Source organism: Beta vulgaris, chromosome 1 (assembly GCF_026745355.1).
Source record: "Beta vulgaris subsp. vulgaris cultivar EL10 chromosome 1, EL10.2, whole genome shotgun sequence".
Classification (NCBI taxonomy): Eukaryota; Viridiplantae; Streptophyta; class Magnoliopsida; order Caryophyllales; family Amaranthaceae; genus Beta; species Beta vulgaris.
In genome coordinates this window covers 24,452,350-24,478,977 of record NC_079202.1, presented here as the reverse complement: position 1 = coordinate 24,478,977, position 26,628 = coordinate 24,452,350, and the positions used below count along the sequence as shown (strand labels likewise).

The 26,628-nt window shown below is 37.5% G+C and overlaps 1 protein-coding gene across 3 annotated transcripts in view; it reads right to left on the bottom strand.

The window, feature by feature from the left end:
• The window catches only part of LOC104899002 (hypothetical protein), a 36,390-nt gene that overhangs the window by 5,749 nt on the left and 4,013 nt on the right, over positions 1-26,628 (bottom strand). For all 3 annotated transcript variants that reach the window (XM_019249619.3, XM_010686143.4, XM_010686144.4), the window contains exons 6-8: positions 24,470-24,552; positions 15,144-15,199; positions 7,127-7,263 (exon numbers count right to left, since the gene is read on the bottom strand). In XM_019249619.3, the coding sequence (XP_019105164.2) occupies positions 7,127-7,263; positions 15,144-15,199; positions 24,470-24,552 (276 nt within the window). The remainder of the gene's footprint in view (positions 1-7,126; positions 7,264-15,143; positions 15,200-24,469; positions 24,553-26,628) is intronic.

Here is a 26,628-nt window from a genome sequence, read left to right as displayed (position 1 = left end):
CACCTAGGTTTCACATTCCACGTCAAGTAGCATGTCCATAGTAAGTTGTGCTAAGCTTCACCAATAGCACCATTAATTTAAATGCTAATCTTCTTGTAAATGATAAGAACAATGCTTTAGAAGTTCAATTTTTGAGTATAATTAGTGCTAAGCTAGATGTTCCGGAATTTGATAGTAACCTTAATCCAGATTCATTTTAGAGTGGACAAGGAGTAATAGGATTTTTTAATTGAAAGGCTATGATGATGAAAAATCTTTTAAGGTGGTTGTAGTAAAACTAAGGGGTTTGCTCCTCTATGGTGGGAGAATGTAGTGCTCCATAGATACCGAAAAAGGAAATAGTAAATTGTGTAGTTAGGACAAAACTGTTAGCCTTTTAGTAGGCTTAGTGCATATGTTGAGCAAAGAATGTAGATATATCTACGTATATATATATGGAGATAGGAGAATATAACCGTCAGTTGATGTGTCAAAATTTGTTGATGTGTATTTATGTGCCATTATCACTTCTTATGGTTTTCAGTAAATAAACACTTTGATTCTTCCATTTGAGGAAAATAGAGAAGACTTGTGACTTTTTTTTCATAATCATTGATAAAATGAATAAAATACTTACTTCCATCCATTGAAAGTGTCTTCATAGGACCATATAAATATGTGTGTACAAGTTCCAATTTCCTAGTTCTCCGTGCTCCATCCTTAGAAAATGGAAACTTGCACAAGCTGGCACGTCCACAAATATGTTTATAGTAATGTAATTCTGGAATATCTTTGACAAACTGGTTTTTTTATAAAATATGGAGGGATTCAGTATTGCTATAACCCAACCTTCAATGCCATAACCAATATATCTCATTGCTTTCAGTTTTGTAAGTATAATATGTTAAATATGACTATTTCACGGGGAAACTCTTGTTTGTCATTGGCACTTTTGTAATCTCCGTAAAGGATCAAGAATCTTGCAAATGTTACCTACAAAGTGAATTGAATATCCATTTTTCATCATCTGAGGCATGCTTAGTAAGTTTTTCTCTGGAACATATAAAACATTATTGATTAGTCTTCTTCCTTTGTTCCTATAGCAATAGTACCTTTACCGCCTGATTGGACAATTGCTCAATTACCCATCCTTATGGGGATTCTTACGGATTTATCCAAAGTGATGAAACAAGATGAATTCTTGGTCATATGATTACTACATCCACTATCGACCAACCATACATCATCTTTGGATATTTGTGAAGCCCGGCATGCATGGAACAAATGATCTTCATCATGACATTCAGAATTTTAGGCTTGAGCTTGTTTTGGCTTCTTTCTTCAATCCTTCTCGATATGCCCAAACATCTTGCAAAAGTTACATTGAGGTTTTCCTTTCCATCTACAGTCTTTCTCTAGATGGTTAGTTCTCTTACAAATCTTACATGGAGGGTATTTTACTTTATTCCCTCCAGAATTGCTAGAACTATATTTTCCCTCAATTTTTTTGCTATTACTTTTTTGGTTTGAAAAGCTTTTTCGGATGAACTATGATCCGTTCTGCTTTTATCCCTTTGTTCTTGTGCTTTAAATAAACCAATCATTTCCAATTCACACAACATTGATAATTTTTTTGTACTTTGGATAATACACAGGAGTGTCATACTTCTTCGTTACGCTAGTGAACATATTGGAAATAATTCTCCTCTTTTATTATCTTCTCCATATATTCTTATTTGATTGACAATGTCTGTGAGACTCGTGAGAAATATTGATTAATATTCTCATCATTAGACATGGTCAGGTTTTCGAATTCTGCTATCAAGGTTTGAAGTTTAATGCCTCTAACTTGGGCATTTCCTTGAAATTCGGTGTTAAGTGTATCACAAGCCTTCTTTGCCGTCTTAGCGGTGACTATTTTTAGAAATATAGCATCTGTCATTGCATTTTGTAGAATATGCAATGCATTTTGGTCCTTGATTATTTCCTCCTTAGAAGGTTCAACAAATCAACACCACTAACGGGAGTTTCTGAGGTTGTGGGAGCACTTTTTGTGGGCCATTTTCTACAATGTCCTAAAGATCTCTTGACTTACGTATTGTTTTTATTTTTACAACCCAAAAGTCATAGTTTTCCCCATTGAAAATACGGACCATTTGATGATTAATACTTTGAGTTGTCATGCGAAAGATAATAGAGAATGTTGCTCAAAAATAAATTAAATTATTTTAGGACACTAGCTCTTGATACCAATTGTTAGCCTTATAGTAGGCTTAGTGCATATGTCATGCAAAGAATGTAGATATATATACGTAAATATATGGAGATAGCTTAATATACTATTGAAGCAACTGCATAAACGGGCCTATAGTTTTAATCCTCAAAAAGCTAAAGAGTTACAAAAGCGAGTGAACTTCTAGCTAACGGGTTTGTGAGAGAATGTTTAAGCCCATGCGTTGTACTAGTTCTTTTAGTGCCAAAAGAAAATGGAACTATGAGGATGTGCGTGGATTGTAGAGCCATTAACAACATCATAGTTAAGTATAGGTATGCTCTTCCTATACTTGACGATTGGTTACACGAGCTACATGGTTCGAAGATATTTTCAAAAATTGATTTAAGAAGTGGTTATCACTAAATCAGAATCAAAGAAAGTGATGAGTAAAAACCATCATTTAAAACCAAAGGGTGGCGTGTTTGAGTGGCGTGTGATGCCCTTTGGTTTCACTAATGCTCCTAGACATTCATGAGGCTCATGCACGAAGTATTGAGACCAATCATTGCACTATTTGTTATAGTGTATTCTTATGATATTCTTGTGCATAGTAAACATGAACAAGAACATTTGCAAATATTGCCAAATGGTTTACCACCTCTGAGGGGGATTGAACACCAAATTAATCTCATTCTAGGAGCTCTAATACCAAACAAACCAGCCTATAAATTTAATCCTCAAGAAGCTAACGAGTTACAAAAGCAAGTGAGTGAACTTTTAGCTAAAGGGTTTGTGAGATAATGTCTAAGCTCATGCGTTGTACTTGTACCGGTTCTTTTGGTGCCAAACGGAGATGGAACTATGAGGATGTGCGTGGATTGTAGAGCCACTAACAACATCACAGTTAAGTATAGGTATGTTATTCCTAAACTTGACGATTGGTTAGATGAGCTACATGGTTCGAAGATATTTCTAGAATTGATTTAAGAAGTGGTTATCACCAAATCAGAATCAAAGAAGGCAATGAGTAAAAAACATCATTTAAAACCAAGGGTGGCTTGTTTGAGTGCATGTGATACCCTTTGGTTTGAATAATGCTCCTAGCACATTCATGAGACTCATGCACGAAGTATTGAGATTCGAGACCATTCATTGCGCTATTTGTTGTAGTGTAATTCTAATGATATTTGCAACATCTGAGGAAGGTTTTTCTCAAATTGAGAGAAAATAAGCTATATGCCAAGATGGAGAAGTGTGAGTTCTTTACTTCGAATGTTTCGTTTTTAGGGTTCATTATCTCCAAAAATGGAATAGCTATCGATGAAGCCAAGGTGGAAGCAATTAAATCATGGCCAACTCCTAACAATGTCACGGAGGTGAGGAGTTTTCATGGTTTAGCTCCATTTTACACGAGATTTATCAAAGATTTTAGCACTTTTTTAGCTCCATTGACCAAGTGCATCAAGAAGGGGTCCTTTACTTGGACACCAGCGGTCCAAGGAGCTTTTGAAGCTCTCAAAAGCAAGCTATGGAAAGCACTATTCTAGCCATACTAGATTTCAGTCAAGTGTTTGAAGTTGAATGTGATGCAAGTTAATTTGGAATTGGAGTTGTTCTTACTCAAGGTTGGCTTCCCATTGCCTACTTTAGCGAGAAATTAAACAACAACCCAAGAAACAACTATAGCACTTATGATAAGGAGTTTTATATCATTGTTTGAGCATTCGAGCATTGGACTCATTATTTAAGGCGAGCGCAACACATGCTAAATGGGTTGAATTTCTCTAATCTTTTAAATTTTTTTCTAAATATAAAATTGGAGTGTCTAACAATGTTGCAATGCATTATCAAGAAGGCATTCCATGCTTTCAATGGAGGCACGAGTTCTTGGATTCTCAAATCTTAAGGAGTTATATTTAGATGATCTAGATTTTTCTCTTATCATTAAAGAGGGTGCATTTTGCGCCTATTCTATCCAAGATGGTTTCTTTTCAAAAACAAGAAGCTAGGCATTCCAAAGTGTTACTTCCTCCGTCCCGGAACTCTTTTCTTTGAGCTATAGCAAAGAAGGAAACTTCATATTAATAGAAGTCAAAATATGCCTAGATACTTTTTCTATGTCTATGGATAAAAAAAGATCTAATTGATAGAGAGGAAGCACCGTAAAGATCAATTAATGAGGTTTTGGGTCAATACATTAAGAAAAGAATAAGAACCGCTTATGTGTCCCGAAATACTATTTACATTTCTATTTTGGGATATGACCCACTATTATTTTAATCATTCTACCTTATAACTATTCGCCCACTCTCTCTCTCCTTCAAATAACATAATATCACTCTTATTACCTACCAACTCTAACCATAGCCCACATTCTCTCTTTTTGAAATAAAATAATACTACTCTTACTAACTACTAACTCCTATCACATCTACTTTTCAATAGAATAATAATTGATAACCAAACAACAACTTATCATCTAAAACTACATGCCTTGATAAGTGTCAAGAGTATTCTGGGACGCAGGGAGTATTTAAGGAGCTCTTGATACGTGAAGTTCATGGAGGAGGCCTAGCCGGTGACTATCAACAAAACAGTATATGTACTCCAAGAGTACTTTTATTGGCCAAAGCTAGCTAGAGATTTTCATGGAGTTCTTACTCCTTATTCTACATGTCAAAAGGCTAATAGCACTTTTCCCCAAGGTCACTATACACCTCTACCAGTCTTAATCAACCACGGGAAGATGTGAGCATGGATTTCATTGTAGCTTTGCCTAGACCTCAAAGAGGCAAGGATGCAATCATGGTGGTGGCAGATAGATTCTCTAGAATAGGTCATTTTATTCCTTATAACAAAACTGATGATGCTATTCATGTTGTTGATTTATTCTTTAAAGATATTATTTGTCTTCATGGTGTTTCTAGGTTCATTGTTTCACACAAGGATGTGAAGTTCTTAAGCTACTTTTGGAAGACTTTGTGGAAGATGCTAGGTACTAAACTCCTTTTTCGTTCAAAAACCTTGTTGAGGACGTTGGTGAACTAGTTCCAAAGGGATTGGGACCGAAAGCTAGCTCATGTTGATAGCTGAGTTTGCTTACAACCCGTCACCAACTTATGCTACAAAGCCTTTTTCTTTTGACGTAAACTATGGGATTAATCCCTTAAGTCGTGTTGATTTACTTCCTTGAGGTACATAGTAGCAAAGAAGCTGAACTGAAGGCCAAAGAAATGAAGAAGCTACATGAACGAATCAAAGCCAAAGTAAGAATTGAGAAGGTGAATGAAGCATACAAGGTTAGAGCCAACAAGAATAAAAAATAAGTCATTTACAAACGACGAGATTTGGTTTCGATAAAAACCTAAGGAAGGAGCATTTCCCATCAAGGAGGAAGAACAAGCTCATACCTAGAAGTGATGGACCTTTCAAGGTGTGGGAGAAGATCAACAACAATCATACAAGATTGAATTACCTAGTGAAATGGGTAATAATTCAGCAACATTCAATGTTGGTGACCTAGATATGTGGATGAAGATTTTGATTCAAAAAAAGATTTATTTCAACCGGGGGAGAATGATGCTGGAGCATCTAGCTCCATTAATTTAAATGCTAATCTTCTTGTAAAAGATAAGAAAAATGCTTTAGAAGTTCAATTTTTGAGTTTAATTAGTGCTAAGTATCATAGGGTGCTAGTTACACAAGCTTAGCTATACTTCGCCAATTTTAGTGTAATGTATGTAAAGTTTTTTGTTGAGCTTTCTTCTGATTTTTTTGTTAAGGTACTTAATCGCCTAGGGAGCTTAAGCAAATAGCTTACAAAGCATGAGCAGTAGATAATCTTTGTCACTACTTGAAGTCTATATCATGTCATCCAGAAACTTAGAGGTGAGTTCCGAAAACTCCTCTCACATGCTCTTCTTCATCTACTCACCAACTTCCTTTGTTGTTTTATCGATTGAGTCAAATCGTTGTACCACTACTAAAGGCGCCATGGATTCTCCAAGGAGATGCTCTAGTACCAAGTTTGCTAAGAAATCAGTAGAAATTTACAAGTAAATGCAAAGGAAAGTATAAAATAAAAAATAAAATAAAAAAACTAGGGAAGAACAAAAGATATGGTTCGATAGATAGATGTTGATTTGCTCAATACAAACTACACACTTTAGAGAGGAGAAAGAAATCTTCTCTAAGGCTCCGTTTGGTAGGGCGTAAAATATTTTCAGTGTAAAATGATTTTCATGGAAAACAATTTACAATGGAAAACACAATTCCAAAATTAGTTTTCCGTTGTTTGGTTGGATGTAAGAAAAATGATGAAATGAAATAAAAATGATGAAATGAAAGAAAAATGAAAGGGAAAGTAAGGAGGTAGTGAGAGGAGTGTACAAGAGAGATAAGGAAAATAGTTTTCCCTTCATTTTGAAAGGAAAATGGTTTTCCATCATTGGAAGAGTAATTTTACCCCAAGGGAAAATGGTTTTACACTCCTTTGCCAACCAAACAATGTAAAACTGAAAATAGAGGAAAACAGTTTTCCAGGAAAACGTTTTACGCCCTACCAAACGGAGCCTAAGTGCGTTTATCACCCAAATTATTTGAATGACCTCCTTTACAAGCTTTCCTTTAACAGCCCAAGCTGCATTAAAATCTACTACACTCCTAACTAATTTATTTTGCAAATCCCATAAGGGCCCTCTCCTCTATGTCTGTAGCCAACTTCCTTGTATAATGGCCTCATATATCTTTTTCCTTCATTTTGCATACGTCAACATGCGAAATGCCTTATGTTAATTCTTGGCAATGTGCTAGAGAGTTGCTCTTTCAAAAAAAAAATTAAGTTTTAGCAATTCAAGTGCTATAATAGACAATAGATACATGAAACATGGAAAGAAGAGATTAGGTTTCATATCCACAAATTTACAGACAAACCTGTAGCTACAAGCAATCAAGTTGTTTTGATCGCGACTGTCTATGATTTCATAAGAACTCATACCAAAAACCCACAAAGGCCTTGCAAACTCTGCTTCCATGGAATACAGAGCTTTAACCTCGTTTGTAGACTCTATCTGTCATCAACAAGTATACACAAAATAGTGAATTCTAGCTGCTATGAACCCTTCAAAATAATGTAGCCCCACATTAATCAAATATTTACCAAAGATACAATCTGCATGCATATTTCAAACTCATTAAAATTAATACAATATTGATTTCTATATAACAAATAAAAGCAAGACAATCGTATTGAGAGAGGAAAAAGGTAAACTTTCTAGCTTTATTATGTTGTCAGATACTAACACAACCTTTTAAAGGTAATTCCTTCGTCCAAGTAAGAGGCCAATTCTAGCTTCAAGGTTTTTTAAGAACCAACCTGACATAAGGCAATGCAATTGCTCGCCCACTTAGAGCCGATGGAGATTCTCGAACACGAAAAGTTGGCACTCGACATCTATTAAACGACACCAAGAACAAAGTCATACTATGTCCTTGAAAGAAACTAGTTATGACTGTGCTAAGTCCCAGGCCCAAGAACGTCCACCACTGCTGCTGACTTACAAAAGAAGGAAGAAAGGAATAATTACATTGCAACAGAAGTGTGGAGGCCTACCTAAGATGTTTAATTCAAGAAAAACCCAAGACATGGGCAACTTGGTAACCTTGGGCAAGGTATAATACTTCCTTCCATGCTTCAACCAGTTGCACTCCTTTTCGAGATGTTTATGGTACAAACTCCCCTTCCATCCTCAAAATTGAAAAATGGGAGCACAACTATGAGTTCCTTGAAAGACCAGCTCCTAGACAGGGACTTCATCCTAGATGAACTGGAATTTTGCCTACTACAAGCACAGTATGAGATTGCAAGAAAATAGGCATAGGAGGATTGTGCAGCTCTCCAAGAGACTTGGTGTAGTTGAAACTACAGCCCTATAGGCAGCAATCCTTAGCCAAAAGGCCATATGAGAAGTTATCACCTAGATTCTATGGCCCTTACAAGTACCTGGCCAATATAGGCTCTGTGGCTTACAAGTTGGAGCTTCCCTCACATGCTAAGATTCAGCGCGTGTTCCATGTATCCCAGTTAAAGCAAGCCATAGGCAACCACCCTGTTTCTCCCACCACAACAACAACAACAACAACTAAGCCTTACCCTGTTTCTCCCACCATTACGCCTAATTTTCTGGATGTCAATCTCGGGGTCTACACATCTGTGATGCTTACCTTGATAAACCTTGAGTTCCACATTGGGGATGCTCCCTATACCCCCTTTAGGGTGACTAGGTACTGATTCAGTGGACAAATCTACCCTTCTGTGATGCTACTTTGAAATGCATTCTGGAGATAAAGAATTTCGGAGGATGCTATCTTGATAAACCTTAGTTCCACATCGGGGACAAGGTAGAATGTTTGGCTTCGGGGGTAATGCTAACTCTTAGGCCAAGACTGTCCACCACTGCTGCTGACTTACAAGAGAAGGAAGAAGGAAGAAGGAAGGAAGAAGGAAGAAAGAAGAAAGAAGAAAGAAGAAAGAAGAAGGAAGAATATCTTGTATATATATCCATGAGATATGAGGTATGAGGGAAAATGTATCCATACAAGTGACTATCTTTCCCTAATTGTTATAATTTCTTCATTTCTCTTTGTTAAATTACTGTCTGGAATTCACAAATGGTGACCTAAAATACTTAATGGATTGAGAGCTTGGAACAAGGCTTAGGGCATGTTCTCTTCGCCATAAAACAACTGAACTGATTGCAACTGAATCGAACTGATTGCAACTGAAATGAACTGAATTGAGCTGAATTGAATTAAATTATAACTAATAGTAGTGATAATAATATAATATAATATTATTATTTAATTAATAATAAAATCATAATAATGACTTATTATTAATAATAAGTTATTAAATAAAATAATAATTAACCGATTATGAAAACTAATTAAAGTTCGATAGTACTATTATTTTGCCTAGTAATTCAACTATCAAAATGTGTATTTTTTTTTCATCTCCACAATGACAAGTATTATTGTTGTTATTATTAATAATATTATTGTTGTCATCTATTAAAAAGTTCGTACTTTGAACAATGACAAATATTATTGCAATGTGTACTTCTTAAGCTTAAATTATCATTTCAATATAATTAGCAAATCATATAGAAAAAAAACTATTAGCAAAATAATAATTAGCAATATTAAAATAATAATAATATATTTTTTTTTAATAATAATAATATTAAAAGCAATAGTAATAGGAGTAATAATAACAATAATAATAATTGTAATCATGATATTAATATTTATTATAGTATTAGTAATAGTATTAGTAATAATACTAATAATAATAATGATAATAATAAAAATTATCATTGTTTGATTATCAGAGAATTAAATGACTGCACTGAAATGAGAACTGAACTGATTGCAACTGAAGTGAATTGAACAGATTGCAACTGAATTGAACTGAACTACTTGCAACTGAATTGAACTGAAAATAAGCTGGGAGAACAGGCCCTTAGTTGGGTCAGTACAAACTCTTGTTGCCCAGATCTCGGAAAGTCTAGACAAGGAGGGGGAGAAGCTTAGTGGAGAGTTTAACACCCTCTCTGAGTGATTAGAAGGGAGGATCTCGAGAGCTTGAACTGACCATGAAACCTTGATAAAAGACCAACCGCATAGACAAGAGAGGTTTCAGAGTAGCACTCGAATCTTTGAAGATGGGGGGCGAGAGAAGTATCGGGCAGTGGGAAGAGGAGAATGAACCTGGACGAAGGGAGAACCCAAAAGGAGGAATGGGGACGATCATGACGAAGGAACGGGGTACGGTGGTGGTTATCATGGTGGAGGGAGGTGGAAAGCTAAGAAGTTGGATCATCCAATTTACGGTGGATCTAACCGAGATGGGTGGACTATAAGGGCGAAGAAATTGATCGAGGAGGAGCACGTGGAGGCGAAGGTAGTGTCCTTAGATGGGGATGCTCTCCTTTGGTACCAGTGGGAGCTAGGCGGCGACCAATTCGGCATTTGGGAGAAGAAAAAGGGCTTTCTCCTGCGAGAATTGTGGTTGAGTGTTGACGGTTCCCTCCATTACCAACGTCCCGACGAGGGGTCATAGAGCTCATCGCTCCTTTGGAGGGGATCTCTAAAGAGTTAGTTAAGAGCCAATTTATTGTTGCGCAAAAAGGAGAGTATCTAGACTAAAATCATGGTAATTAGGCCTCAGGATCTGAACCATGCCATGGAATTGGCCCTAAAAATTCAACAAAGACATGTGGGAAGACACTTTTATCGAAGAGCTTCTGGGCTCTACAACTCCTAAGACCCAACACCATCCAAACACTCTTAAACATCCCTCTTCATAGCCTCAAACATATACTCCACAAATAGCCAAACACAACCAAAATACCCAAGAACCCTTTGCTTAGCTCGACACATAGGAGAACGCCAAACGCAGGAGATTAAGTGAGAAGAAATAACAATCTCAGTTTTAAAAGGCGCAAGGCGCACCGAGGCGCAAAGCGTAAGGCAGAGGGAGGGGCAAGGCGAAGGCGCACGCATCTCGTAAGCAAGGCGCACCTTCGGTGCCAAACTAGGTAGCACTAATACAGATACGAGGACGGATACAGGGACGGGGACGCACATACGGGTACGGCTCGGACTCGAAAAAAAAAAATTAATGAATAATATTACCTAAATTTTTTGATAGATATAATCTCCATTTAATTTCTGAAGAAAAATATCAAATGACATACATGCAAAGATATATAATTTTGAAAAAGTCTTGTAAAAGAAGTCATTAAAAAAGTCTTCTAATATATCCAAGTATCCAACAGCCAAACAAAAGAGTCCTCTTTCTAAATAGAAAATAAGAAAAAATAAACCCAGCTGTCCCCAGCACACCGTCCCGTACTCTCTTTTTGATAAAGGTAAAACATTTGACCAGTGGTACTGTACCCACCCTCCATTTCTCTCTCCTCTTTATAACATTGAGTTATTAACCCCTCTTCTCTCTTTTTTACTTTACATCTGCTTTTTAATTGTGGAGCGCTTCGATAAGTGTCCTGTCAAAATTCACCGGCCACCGCACAGCCACCACATCAGAAACTTCTCGCGAATTCATAGAATAGGTCGCATTTTAACGCTGACACCAAACCCTAACCATTCATCCTACTTCATCTATGTTCAGTGCTTGAATTTTAGATTTAGTATTGCAAACCCTAGATCTGAGAAAAAGAGACAAAAAATAGAGGAAAGGGTACGTTGTAAAGCTTTGAAATCCGTCCCCATCAACCTCCATAGCCGTCCCTTACTGAACCTGACGTCCCAACCATTCAAGAGACGTCCAAGGGACGTTTTTCCGACGTATCTGTCCCGTACCCGTACCGTCCCCGTCCCTGGTACAGGAAACGAACGGCACTCCGAGGAAGTACCCGTGCTTCATAGGTGCCAAAATCCTTAATAATCAATTGAGAATATATAATCATAAAATACATATGCTATCGTAATTTTAAAAAATATAAGGTGTTGTAAATACTATAGATTCGCTAATTTAAATTTTATGATTGTCTATTGATGGTATAAATAATAAAAATAGAATCAAGATACTTGTTAAAAGAAAACACTGGTCATAAGTAGCAGCGATTTCAAAATGAAGAAAGGAGAACTTCCTTTCAAAAAATAAATACTAAAATAAAGCAAAGAAGGAAAGGAAAGGATTAGGAAAAATGAAAAGAAAAAATAAAAAATGAAGTCACATGACTTGACAACCTCAGTCATAAACGGCAAAACAAGAAAAAAAAAAAAAGGTTTAGAGAATGGTTGAAAGCCTCGACAGTTTCACCACCATCAAGAATGAGAAAAGCTTTTAGAGAAGAAGAAAAGAAGAAAGATTGAAGAGCACAAGAACAGAAGAAAAAGAAGATCGAGAAGAGAGAGAGAAGATAGAAGAAGAGAAGAGAAGATTGAAGAACATGAGCTAATGACCAGGACGCTTAGAGGCAATGAACAGTGGGTAGACCAGCCATGACCACTGTCCCACAGCTTTGCAGGTTGTCCTTTCAGAGCATGAAAAAGTATTTCACGTCTAGTGGCTTACCTCCCCTTAGAAACCATGAGCATGCCATTACCTTTAAGAATGGTACCGACCAGTAAATGTCAAGCCTTATAAATATCCACAAACTAAAAAACATGAAACTGACAGTTTAATTTGAGATATATTGTTGGCTGGCATTATTCAACCATCTCAAAGTGCTTACTCTAGCCTTGTGCTATTAGTGAAAAAGAAAGATGGCTGATGGCGCTTTTGTGTAGACTATAGAGCCCTTAATAAGGTCACAGTCCCACATAAATATCCTATTCCTATCATAGATGGACTCCTTGATGAGCTACATGGAGGCATGGAGCTACGGTTCTAAGCTAGATATTAAATCTGGTTACCACCAGATTAGAATATAACTTGAAGACATCCTAAAAACAACATTTTGCACCCATGAAGGATATTCTGAGTTTTTGGTGATGCCCTTTGGTTTGACAGATGCACCTGCAACCTTTCAGACTCTCATGAATGAGGTCTTTATTTGATGATATTTTGATTTACAGTGCTACTATGGAGTTACATGTGAAACATTTAAGGGAGGTGTTTGCTCATCAACTCTATGCTAATAAGAAAAAGTGTGAATTTGACAAGGCTTATTTAGGCCATATCATTTGATCTCGAGGGGTTTCCATGGACTAAACCAAAATCCAAGCAGCCTTGGGCTGGCAAGGGAGAGCTAAGGGAATTCTTGGGTTTGACCAAATACTACAAAAAAAGTATGAAAGGGTATGCCCACATACCCCACCCCTTAACCCAACAACTCAAAGAAGATAACATTGGATGGACCCCCTGCAGCCACTAGGCCCACTACACCCTTTCAACACCTCAAAACAGCCTTCACCACTGCTCCTATTTTAGCCATGCCTAACTTTAACCTTCCATTTATGATTGAAATTGATGCTTGTGGGTATGGCTTGGGGGAAGTTCTATTGCAAAATGGTCATCCCATTGCTTATTTTAGCAAGACTCTAGGCCCAAGGGCCTTGAGCAGATCCATTTATGAGAAGGAGATAACATTGGATGGACCCCCTGCAGCCACTAGGCCCACTACACCCTTTCAACACCTCAAAACAGCCTTCACCACTGCTCCTATTTTAGCCATGCCTAACTTTAACCTTCCATTTATGATTGAAACTGATGCTTGTGGGTATGGCTTGGGGGCAGTTCTATTGCAAAATGGTCATCCCATTGCTTATTTTAGCAAGACTCTAGGCCCAAGGGCCTTGAGCAGATCCATTTATGAGAAGGAGTTGATAGCAGCGGTGCTAGTTGTGCAGAAATGCACGCACTACCTTTTGGGTTTGCATTTCACCATTCACTCAGTTTGAAGCATCTCCTAGAGGGAGATTGGGCCACAGTCTAAAAAATAGTAGGAAAAATTGGTTATGATTTTGCTATACAATACAAACCTCAGAGCACTTTACTCACCTTCCATGGCCCTAACTGGACTGACTTCAAGGCTCAAATTCAGCAAGATCCTTGGATCAAGCAACTCATCCAAGAGGTTCTCACTGGCACAACCACCTTGCCAGGTTTTACTGTGGACCAAGACATGCTCACTGGGGACATTCAAGGGTCTCTATTGTTCCCACTATTCTACATGAATATTATAACTCACTGGGAGTATTCAAGGGTCTACAAGACTCACCAAAGACTCACTTCTAGCTTAAGCCCTCTATACCTGCTCAAATGTGAGAGGATGTCTCAACAGACTTTGTGAAGGGCCTTCCAAAATCTTTGGGAATGGACTCCATCTTGATGGTGGTGGGCAGGTTAACTAAATATGGTCATTTGCTTTGAAACAGCCTTCCCGGATTGTATTTTGGCAACAGCTTTTTTTTAGGCTGCACGACACTAAGCTGTACACGAGCACTTCTTATCATCCACAGAGGTTGTCAACAAAAGCATGGAGGCCTATCTAAGGTAATAAATGGGAATCTGTAATAAATAGGGCAGAAAGTAGAGAGAAGATTTCATTAAGAGCTTTGTAGTAAGAAGTAGCCATTAGGAGAGAACCTCAGAGCTCTTAAAAGATCAAGGATTGTATGTGGTAAAATTACACTGATTTTGTATATATAATACAGCCACTAACATTAGCCCTAATTTCCATGTTTGCTTGAACTACTATTAATTGTTGCTACAGATCCTTCCTAGCATATTCACTATTCCCTAATCATATTGACTGAACTTGAATCTCCCGAACTGAAATGTTTGACATAGTGCTATTGCTAGATATCCAATATGAATTTAGTTTATAGTATCTAGAATTTATCTTTTGGTTCCTCTTGTCTCCCACCTATTCATTTTGTACATCATATTCACTCAAAACCCCACCATGCCTCAACATCATGAGTGTGACAGCCTCAAGACGTGAGCTTGTACATCATGTCACCCAACACCTACTCTGCCTGGTTGTGTTAAAAGCATTAGTTAGTTGTTACCAGACATGCTCTCATTATTTCCCTCAGTTGCATTTTATATCTCCCCACTTAAATGCTTAAGGTACTTTTAACCTCATTCATTTTGGAGGTACTTTTGTTATACCCGAATTTCAGATATCATGTCACTTTGTTCTCCAAGGGTCAATCATTTTATATATTCACATGTACACCGGAAATATCTCACCCTACATCCAGAAAAGCAAAAAAAAATTGGATAGTTCTTTAAGCATAACTTTCGTATAGCAGACTTTTGATACTGACAGAATATAGATACATCTGTACTCACTTTTCTACTCTTTTATCTTCACTACAATTATCCTAGTATCTAGTAAGCACATGGAAGGAGATTATAACAAGCTTCTCAACTTATAATTGCGAGACATCTCTATTACAAACTAATAATCCTTACCCATTTATAGAGATTCCAGAACCCGTTGTTCCTGTCAGTAACGAAAAGTAGATCACCTGTGAGTATCAATAAACAGGATTAACATTTAGGACAAAAAATTACAAGTTTCCAGATAGTTAAATACTTACTCCGATGGCAGCAAGTGAAAAGTAACATGATTATGGCTATAACTGACACAAGCGCAAGCCTTGCCAGGCCTAAGCTTAATAAGTCTCAGCTTGGCTTTTTTCATATTAACATTTCAAGTACTTTCAGTTTATTAGGTAATGATTATTTTAGAAAGAAAATTAATTGGTCTTATCATTATTTAACACAACCAGATCAGAAAAGTAGAAACGGGAAATTTTCCAAGGTAACATAATCATATGATTTGCTGTTATTGTAATTTTATTGTGCCAATCCCGTACATTAACAGCAAGCAAGAATGCGATTTGTTGCAAAACGAAGACGTTATGGAAGGTCTCATTTGGCCTACTATATAGAATATATTATATAGGAGGACCTAGAAATCCAGAGATTAGGGTACATAATTATCACACCTGCTCCCATAGAAAAATATATTTCACCCCCAAAATAATAATGCAAGAACTTGTCCCTTTTTCTCTAAAATCTGAACTCAAAATTTTAATAAACAACTCAGACTATGTGGTGATACATATTATAGCTCAATCCTGCAAAAGTACGAAAAATCGAAATTCATATAAATAGCGCAAGATCGCATACAATGCAACTCAAAAAGGTATGGTAATAATAAGAAAACTGTAATAAATCCAGACCCTCCACCTATGCTCACGTACATACGCCACAAGAAGGGCAAATCAGTCCAGAACCAAGGATGACAGGGGTAATTCAGTAAATCAATCTTGCTTAACAGAAATTCAGTGAATCTAATAATTACTAATAGGCTGTGTAGAGCCAGGATTTTCAATCAGGGGTAGCATAATATAACTAACCAAATAACGGTTTATAATAGTAGAATATAATTCACGTTAACCTATACTTATAACCCTTTTGTACGACACTATATTATTATATTGTTCATAATACTATATTCTTTAGACGTACATTATGAGAGAGTTCTTCCCATAAAAAACTCTACGTACCCTATTACTTTATCGTATCCAACCCTTTTAAAGCCGAAGAATTTTCTCTCCAGTATAATGTAAGTCTGAAGAACTAAAAATAAGAAACTAATCAAAAACTTAAAGTTGATTTAAAAGAGGGGTACAATATAGAATAAAAAAACTCAAAGCTACAATTTGAAATGAAAAAAAAATTCAGAATATAACGTAGGAAATGGAAAAATACATGGGTACTTTATCAAAAAAGATTCTCTTTATAATATGTGATTTATAAAAGGTTGAACATTTTTATTCGAAATTAGAGGAGTGTAATTTGTTTATAATATAATGAAAAGCAACTATAATTATAATAAAGTTTGTTGTTATATGAAGTATTATATTATTTAAAATTACAAGTATAATTGTAGAAGATGGAAAAGATTTGGAGCATAGAAGAAATTAAAGAAAAGGAAAAAAGAAAAAAGAAAGTGGAAAAAAGAAAAAGGAAAAAAGAAAATAAACAAAAGAGAAAACTAAAAACGAAAAAATGTTACACATGTAGTCGAACCTAAGACCTCCTTGTCTTCAGGATAGTACACTTACCACTGCGTCAAGCGCAAAACATCACTATCATCTTGCTAGATTTTGTATATATTCTGTTTCTATTTTTTTTTTCCCAGCCTATTTTTTTTTCAATTTTTTTTGAGGGGTAGCATATGCTACCCCCTGTTACTTAGTAGATCCTCCCCTGGCTGTGTCATAAGTTGTTAGCGAAAAGGGAATATTGGGCAATGGGATAAAAACAGCAGTTCATTTAGTTATTTGTTCTTGGGAGAGTCAGCGCCTCTCAAAAGCTCAGTGGTGACTATAAACCTGGCTTGCTTGTATTTGCTGCGGTGGTTGGTTGCTTGAGCAGGATCATCACACTTGGTATCACAGCAGCACATTCTGGCATGAGTAATGGCACCCCTAACATCAACACAAAGGCTCGGAAACTTAGAAGGGCAGGTGAGTTTGCTGCAAAACTCCATCACTGAGCAGATAACATCATCAATGAGCTCAGCTACGGAAGCTGTCATGCTTCGGGAGGATTGATCGAACCGAGAAATTATTGACCGGACGATCTCGATGATCTGGCTAGATCAGGTTAGATACCAAGAAGAGATGCATGCGACCCTAGAATTTAACCTCATCTCCAATCTCCAATCTCCAATCTCCAACCTCAACGCAACCCCAGCGTTGAACAATTGGAGATTGGTGTTAATCATAGTGTAGGAAACAAGTGGGTGAAAACTTAGGAGGAAGATAAGGAGTTAGATCGGATCATGTATCGAGGAATCATAACTTCATTTATATTGTCGTCTGGTGGTGGGCCTGGCAGAGGTTCGGTGGAGGAAGGTACAATGGAAGTTAGGGAAATTGGTGGTATAGAAAACAAGAGATGCTGATTTCCAAAGCGAATAACCCTGATGGATGTATCTTCGGGCGGAGCGCTATTTAACTTTTTATGGGTTGAGTGAGAATGAGAAATTGGAGAAGGTGGTGGTGTCCATCGATGGTGACAATGGGAGCACAAACAATATCCTATTTGTTTGTGGGTTGACTTGAAGCTTTTTCCGCCAATTCCGGCCCACCAACACCAGACCACTCTACGGACAGTGGTTAGCAATAACAACCGACCACACAGCGTCCGTGGCGAAGTATTGCCGGAAATTTATCAAGCTGGAAGCTCCTCCTGATGAGATCCCTGAAAAGATACACATGGGGAAATTTGTTAATGGGTTGAATGAGGATCTATAGGCAAAATTAAGGATAATCAACAAACAGGCCATCGAGAGATGGTGGGTTGGTTGGAGGAATGTAGAAGAGTTTGTGGATCCAAAAGACCTAATGCAACTTATACGTATAATAAAGGCTTAAATATGACTACTAACAGCTATGGGGTCCATCACAAACCGGAATTCCACTCCCAGCGAGTCACGGGGATCGGTTTCTTCACCCAGATTCGTCGGTGGCACCACCAAAAATTTCGGGGAGGTTCACTGGTTATCGGAGAGAGAATTGCAGTAGCCACGAGCAAAAGGTTTATGTTTCAAACGAGACCAAAAGTGGGCGGCGGTGCACCATTGCTAGAGAAAAGAGTTAAGCGTTCTTTTAATGGATAGAGAAGAAGAATAGAGTTTTATGGCAGCGAGCCTACGATCTCACCCACCAAAGAGACTTGTATTACCTTATCCCTAGATTCTATTACCGGTTTATCTAGCCCTCAAGCTATGAAACTTGCGGGTCAAATTGGAGAACGTAAAGTGGTGGTGATGATTGACATAGCGCCCACTCATAATTTTGTGTCTGTAGAAGCGTTACGGGAATTAGTGATACAGGACTGGGTCAAGTGTATTCGAGGTTTCCTTGGGTAATGGTGAAGCTGTGAAGGGTACGAGTGTTTGTGAGCAGGTCGTGCGTGCTTGAAGTGGAAGGAGTAGTCACAGTTGGAAGATTTTCTTCCTTTGGGGAAGGAAGACTTTGGACATTATTTTGGGGGTATAGTGGCTCGAAAAATTAGGGTTAGTTATAACGAATTGGAAGACCCAAGAAATGAAATTTGAAGTGAATGGAAGGGTATTGGTGGGAGATTCAAGTATTCAACAGTAGCTCGGTCTCAAATTTCATTAGAGACCATGTTTCGCACAATTAGGAAGGAAGTGGAGCCAGGAGGTTTACGGTCAGAGTTGAACCAAATGGAAGAGAACGAGGCACTTGCACCCTTTTTCGGGAGTTTACGAAGCTCCGGTAGGATTACCTCCCCACGGTGGCCACGAGCACTCTACCACACTAAGGAGGGCAACAACCCTGTGAGTATACGTCCCCACCGCTACCCTCAACTTCAAAAGACAAGATTGACCGTCCTATCAAAGAGATTGGCGACAAGATTATTATGCCTACTACTAGCCTATTTACATGTCCGGTCTTGTTAGTGAAGAAAAAAGAAGGGACATGGCGATTGTGTGTGGAAAACCAGGCTCTCAATAAAGGATCGTCCCCGATAAGTACTCGAATCCGGTGATAGACGAGCTATGAGATGAACTTCTGGAGCATGTACTTCTCCAAACTTGATCTTAAGGCGGGATGCCATCAAATTCTTGTTCGCCCTGAAAATACTCATAAAATGGCATTATGAACTCATGAAGGGCACTATGAAGTTTCGGTTCTCGGGCAAGGTCTAAATCTTTGATAGATGAGGTTTTCAGCTCGTACTTCAAGAAGTGTCTTTTTGGATGATATACTCATTTACAGTAAGATAGAGGAGGAGCATGTTCAATATTTGGAGGTGGTTTATAGATCACCGGCTTGTTTGCAAACCATGAAGAAATGGGAGTTTAGACTATGGAGGGTTGCATACTTGGAGCATGTAATATCTAGTGAAGGGGTGCCAATGGACCATGACAAAGTCTATGCTATGCTTGAATGGCCTATTCCAAAAAATCTCAAAGAGTTAAGTGGGGTTCTGAGATTAAGTGGGTATTATCGCAAATTCATTAAGCATTACGTCCAAATTACTCAGCCATTGACACATCAACCCAAAAAGGACTTGTTTGGGTGGCCATGCATGGTGTTAGGAACAATTTTGTGGTGGAGAGTGGAGACCGATGCTTCGGGCTACGAGAGAAAGGAGGCTAGGCCCATTGCGTTTTATAGCAAATTATTTGGTCCCCAAGCACAATTAAAATGGGTTTATGAAAAAGAATTTATGAAGCACTACGATCACCATTTCATGATACACACGGATGAACAAAGCCTACACTATACCACACAACAACGTGAAATTGGCGCGGGATTCCAAATTGGAAAAGCCAATTGATCGGTTTTGACTTTGACATTCAATTTAAACCCGGAGCTTCAAATTGTGTAGTTGATCCTCTCTCTAGAAAAACTATGGGTGTCGTCGAATTAGGGATGCTTGTAACACAAAGCGTGGATTAAGAGGTTTTGGTGGACGAGATTGCAAGATATTCTCTCTTGAATCAAATCACGAGATTGAAGGAAAGGTGGTTCTCCATTGTTGCCACTACGCTATTGTACATGGGGTAAGTTGTCGTACCTAACAAATCATGAAGCATACGGCGGATGCTAAGAGGAGAAAGAGAATTTTTAGCTAGGAGATAAAGTTTACTTGAAATTGCAACCATACCGTCAAAATTCAGTGGCAAACATAAAACACGCTTTTGCTGACCTTTCTCACAAGGTGGCTTATACTCTAGAGTTACCCCCATCTAGTCGAATAGTATGTTACTCCAACACGGATATGTGTGTCGTATCCAAATAGGGATTGGAGGATCCCACGCTCTACTCCAAAAATTTAGTCGATACTCCGACATAGTCATAGAGTACATACTCTGTGACGAATATTCTCAACACGTCTATCAATTGAAGTGTCGAGAAAAACTTTCTCAACACGAAAAATCGCCTTGGAAATCCTAAGCGAGGCAACCAACGATCGGTGCAGGCAGGCGCGCGCCACAAGCTGCTTTTAGGAGAGGCGGTCGCTTTCTGGCTAGATGCAAAAGAAAGAAGAAGATCTGAGCTAAAAACCTTTGAAAAAGCGAACTTTCTTAAAATTAAAAGCTACCCGAGATTTTAAACACAAATTCGAACAAAAGCCCCGAATAAATTGCATGAAATTGCTTAAATTTCATCCCAAAATCAAAACCTTAATCTTAAAATCTCATGAATAACTGTACTTTTGTGGGCAAAAGCTTGCCAACTGCGGCAAAGATTGCCGGTGAGCAATCTCTGGTGGTCTTCGCCGTTCATGCATCTCCGGTAAGTTTCAGTCCTCGATTTTTCTTTTATCTCTCTATGCGGTCTTCTCTTACTAGACCTCTCAAAAGTAAACTCTCTATCTTTGGCTATTTTTTCCTTCTTTCCTTTCTTTGTTTTTTAATTAATTTATTCTACAAGCTTCTGCTTTTTGCTTTATTTCACGTTCACAACTGTAGTCACGTGTTCTTAAAAAAGAAAGAAAGAACAAGTTGTAGTCACATGTTCAGATGTTCTTTTTCTTTCTTTGTTTAATTTATTTTGTCTCCGTTTTCCTTCTCTCTTTTTCTACTTCTGTTCCTTTTAGCTATGTGGTCAGAATTTTTTTCAAAAATATAGAGTTTAATTTTTTGATTACAGTTTTTTTATAAGAATTTTTTAATTACAGTTGCTGGTAACATATAAATTAATTTCATGGGTAGATCTAAAAAAAACAAGAAATCATTAAAACCACATTCGCTAATTTTACCATAAGTAGGCGGCAACTTATAGTTTAAGTTACAACGTACAACAACTTATATAATATATTTTATTATTTTGAATTGTTTTGAGTTTAAATTATGTTCTATAATTGACACTTAAGGATTTAGGCACCAAAGGTGCGCCTCGCATACGAGATGCTTGTGCCTTCGCCTTGCGCCTTGGTGAGCCTTGGTGCACCTTGCGCCTTTTAAAACTAAGGACCCACTATTATTTTAATCCTTCTAGCTTTTAACCATTGGCCCACACTCTCTGCCCTCCAAATAAAATAATATCACTCCTACTACATACCATCTCTAACCATTGGCCCACATTCTCTCTCCAGCAAATAAAATAATGCTACTTTGTCTACCTACTAACTCATATTACATCTACCTTTTCAATAAAATAATAATTGATGATCAAACAACATATTATCTAAAACTACGTGCCCTCATAAGTTTCAAGAGTATTTTGGGACGGATGGAGTATTATTTTTTTATAGGTATCAAGTTTTTTAAAAAAAAAATTGAATATAAGAATCAATTTCTTTCTAAAAAATGTTGAAAATTTTCTATTTTCCTTTCTTTGTGACTTTCTTGTTTTTTTAACCTTGGCACCTACATTTTTACTTTCTTGAAAATCAGCATATATAGCATATATAACTTACTGCCAAAAGTTAAGGACACTAAGTCAAAAAAGCAATAAAGAGAAAGTTGAAGGGAGCAAATTTATTTTATTAGAAACTCACCAACTAACTATTTTTAAAAAAAATCACCCACCGACTCATTACTCAAAGCACTCCAGAAACAGATTATATGGAGTAGTGAAGATGCATGACCTTGTGGCACCGTGCCACCGCCTACTCTTGTCGGCTAAGAGTTACGGCAAACCGAAATTTAGAAATCAAACCAACCGTCTCGCCTCATCCTCCTCAATAAAAGCCCCAACAATTGAGCTCCTGATTTGGTGAATTATATCTCCAATTTCCAAATCTAGGGTTTACCTTTTGAACCATAGATCTGAAATTTTCACTCCTTTGTCAGCCTGGACCCTTTATTGCCGACATTTGGATACGCTTATCAACACCCATTCCCAGGCGTGTCACGCGTCGTGTCGAGTAGACATGCGACACTCGAGATGAAAGAGAGTGTCGCAGTAACTTCGGTTGAATTCACCGAACTTTTCATGTCTCGAAATTAAAATGAGCAGTGGGTGACAATCCTTTGTCACCTACCATCCCAGCAGAATTGGCCCCTGGCTTGGAAGAGTTGGACTTGGAAGCATTGTTGGATGTGAACCACGTGCAGATGGGTGATGAAAGAAGGAAGAAGTACTGCTACAGTGGAAGAATGGACGACATTCATGCTAGGTTTCCCATCCTTCCACCTTGAGGACAAGGTAGGTCTTTTTTTTGGTGGGGGGGGGGATAATGTAATGAATCCAGACCCTCCACCTATGCTCACGTACACACGCCACAAGAAGGGCAAATCAGTCTAGAATCCAGAACCAAGGATGACAGAAGCATATCTATAAATCAATCTTTCTTAATAGAAATGTAGTGTCATAAGTTGTTAGAGAAAAGGGAATATTGGATAGTGAAGATAAAGAGTAGTTTTATCTAGAGGGAAGGGGTGAGTAGAAGAAGGGTCTCGAGAAATATAATTGTCATTTAGCTATTTTGTTCATGGGAGAGTATGAGCCTCTCGAAAGCTGAGTGGTGACTTGTCCTTCTAGCTAAATTTGGCTTGCTTGTATTCGCTCCTATATTTGATTGCTTGAGCGTGATCATCAGAAAATCAAAGGACGAGCAATGAAAATTAATGGGGGGGGGGGGGGTTTGAGAATATTTTACTTTTGTCATAAATAATTTGCACCCATGTTAGATTGGTCAAATTAGACTTCTAAACTTTGTGGGAAGTTAAATTCAACCTTCTAACAAAAAAAATAGGATGTGGAGAAACAATCGAGATTAAGTATCCTAATCATATTGCATGCGAGGGAAAGCCTCTACGAAATTTGGCGGTGGAGAATGTGGCCAGTAATTATGTATTTATAGTAGAATTTGAAAATAAGGTATGGTGAAATTAAGATGATGATGAAGGCTTTTGTGGTTGAGAAAATAAGAGTCACATCCACAACAGAAGAAAGGGAGCACACATAATGAATATTTCATAATGGTAATTCGTAAGTAGAGTTTAATGAAGTTTATAAAGTAGATTTAAAGTGCATGGGGATTTATGATTTACACTTAAGAAATTTGTATACCAAAAATCATAATATAATGAGATCGGATGAAGTGAGGTATGGTGTGATTAAGATGATGATAAAGGCTTTTGTGGTTGAGAAAAAAAGAGAATGGATGAAGTCAGCATACATTCGCAACACAAGAAAGGGAGCATACACAATGGATATTTCACAAATGATAATTGGTAAGTAGAGTATAATGAAGTTTTGTAAAGTAGATTTGAAGTGCATGGCGGATTTAAGATTTACACTTCAAAAAATTTGTATACTAAAAAACCATAATATAATCACTATACTTATTTTTGTATATGTTGTTTTATTTATTCAGTATAAGTATATCTTATTTCCAACAATCTCATAAGTAAATTTATCAACCAAGAACCCTTGGGTCCAAATGGTATCCCTTCCTATCTCCCACATAGGAGACCATGGTTCAAATCTTGATGGAAGCGAATTTCAATGTTGTGGTTGTGGGGGGTTGGGGCTTGTTCGGCCTCTGGGGATCCAAAAATAAATAAGTAAATTTATCATTAACAGCAAAATAACCCAACCTCAGATTGCATGTATGTACTTATTGGTCGTGTTACACAATCAGATAGCTATTAGCTTTTTATCAAACAGTTTACGCAACTAATACCTTAATTAGTCAATCTAGCTGATATTATCAGAATCTAATTGGCAAACAACACCAATTGCAAATATTAGAGGTGAAATATCAATCAGCAATTTCATTGTAGGTACCTTCTGGTGTCCACTTGGGCTCAGTTGGAGACTCAATAAGGGCGGGATTCCCACCAGCAACACAGATGCGTTTGTAGACATCTCTACACCAGAGTTTAGCCAAAGTCATACACAAATTATAATTACCAATGAAGACACTGTAACCATAAAGGTGGTCTTAAGAAGAACAAGGGAGGATGAGGGGAAAATGAAGAAAACACAAAATTTATATATTCCCCAAACATGATATAATGCAAGGAATTACAATTTCTAAATTTCTTGCGCATGATACATGAAGAAAAGAAAGAAAGTAAGTAGAGTTGTCAGATATGCTAATTATTAACCTTAAAAAGACACCAGATCATCAAAAAGAATATGAAAGATTAATTATGTCACGACATCAAATCATCAAAATAATAATAGTCATATAAGAAATAATTGATGTCACATTAATCAGCCTACCATAACACTTGAACTCACTATAAAAAAGTGGCCTCTATCATAACAGTCACTGTGTGGTCAGATCTAAACAGGAAAGATCATGTGAAATGAGCACAAGTCCACCATGCAAAACAAATGTTCATGCAACAGCAGTGAAAGTTCCCACAAATGTGTTACTTATGCCAGAGCATTCAGTTGCTGATTCAAATTTTTGACTTTATCACACAGAGACAACTTAATTCCTTCAACGGCAAGGCTAGATCAGCTAAAAGTTATTTAGCTGGAATCCAGCTTTTGTCATCCATTGCATATTTAATTGGAAATGGACGTCATATTAATATCAAAGCTTTAATGTCAGAGGTAGTCTTGCGTGGACGTGGTCCACACTAATATTATTGTGGACCACAGCCACTCCTATGACACAGTGACCCTTTTTTTACATATAGTGACCTTTTAAAATCTTAAGTTACACTAATCCAGTATTATCAAACATAGTGACAATTTTATTTTGTATACAATCTCCCTTTCTCTTGGATGCTCGGACTCGGGTACGGATGTCGGACTCGGGTACGGGTCCAAGTGTCGGACCCTTCAAATTCTAATTTTAAGGACTCGTGGACTCGTTTTTGAAGAGTCCAAATTGTGGATATGGACTCGGGGACACGGCAGTTAAGTATTAGGAAATCTTATTTTCGAGATTTAACTTCAAAAGCTCTAGTATAATTGTAAAAAAAAAAAAAAAAAGAGAAAAAGAAGCTAAAGGTTTACTATATTTTTTGAGAGAGAGAAGAGAAAGAGGTGTAAATCAGTAAATGTAATGTTTCCTAAAAAAAACAAAAAGGTGTAAATGTAATGTAGTACAGTTGTCTGCTGCTGTACTACTTCTTGAATTTAATAGGCCAGTTTTATTGCTCTACCTTTTCACTTTTTGGTTCACGTGATTTTTTCAACTCCCCCCTTATGGTTTCCCACCTCACATTAAATTATTAGATAAAAAAAAAAAGAGATCTTCACCATCTGGGTTAGCAGCACCCGGTAACCTCCATCTCTCTCTCCTCTACCGTCGCCGGAGAAGTGGCCGGTAAGATGACGAAAGGTAGACCATTGTGAACGACTCACCCTCCCGAGTAAAAGCCACAATATCTCAAGAAATAAAATCGTGTATTTCTAGGTCAATTTTCAGATCTAAGGTTTACAGGTAATCGATGCCGCGTCCACTTTCTCCTCCCCGCGTCCAGTCCGGATTCCGTGTCGGCACCGGTGTCGTGTTGTGTCGACACCGGTACGACAGGGTGGCTGGCCGAGTCCGAGCTTCACAGCCCTTTCTTACAGTAGTTTCTCATAACGAAATTTTCACTTTATGACATAGTAGCCTTTTTTCTCATATAGTCACCATTTACAATTTACATCTACTCCTCTTTTATATCAATTTTTTTATATAGTGACCCTTTTTTCATGAATCACACGCTTTAACATTAGGTCCATACTCCATACTAAAAGTGTGAACCAGGTCCATATAGTTTTTTACTTAACGTTATGGCTTACACATACGATATACACACCACCCCAGAATCCCATATGTCGAGTGAAATATATCACTACACCAGGATCAAGATAGATATCATGCTAATTAACTAAAAAATCGTGAAAACCATTAATTCACATGTCAGCTCTTGCATCCAAAAATAATATTACATCATGGATCTATTGATTTGTTAATGTGAATATTAAAAGAATCC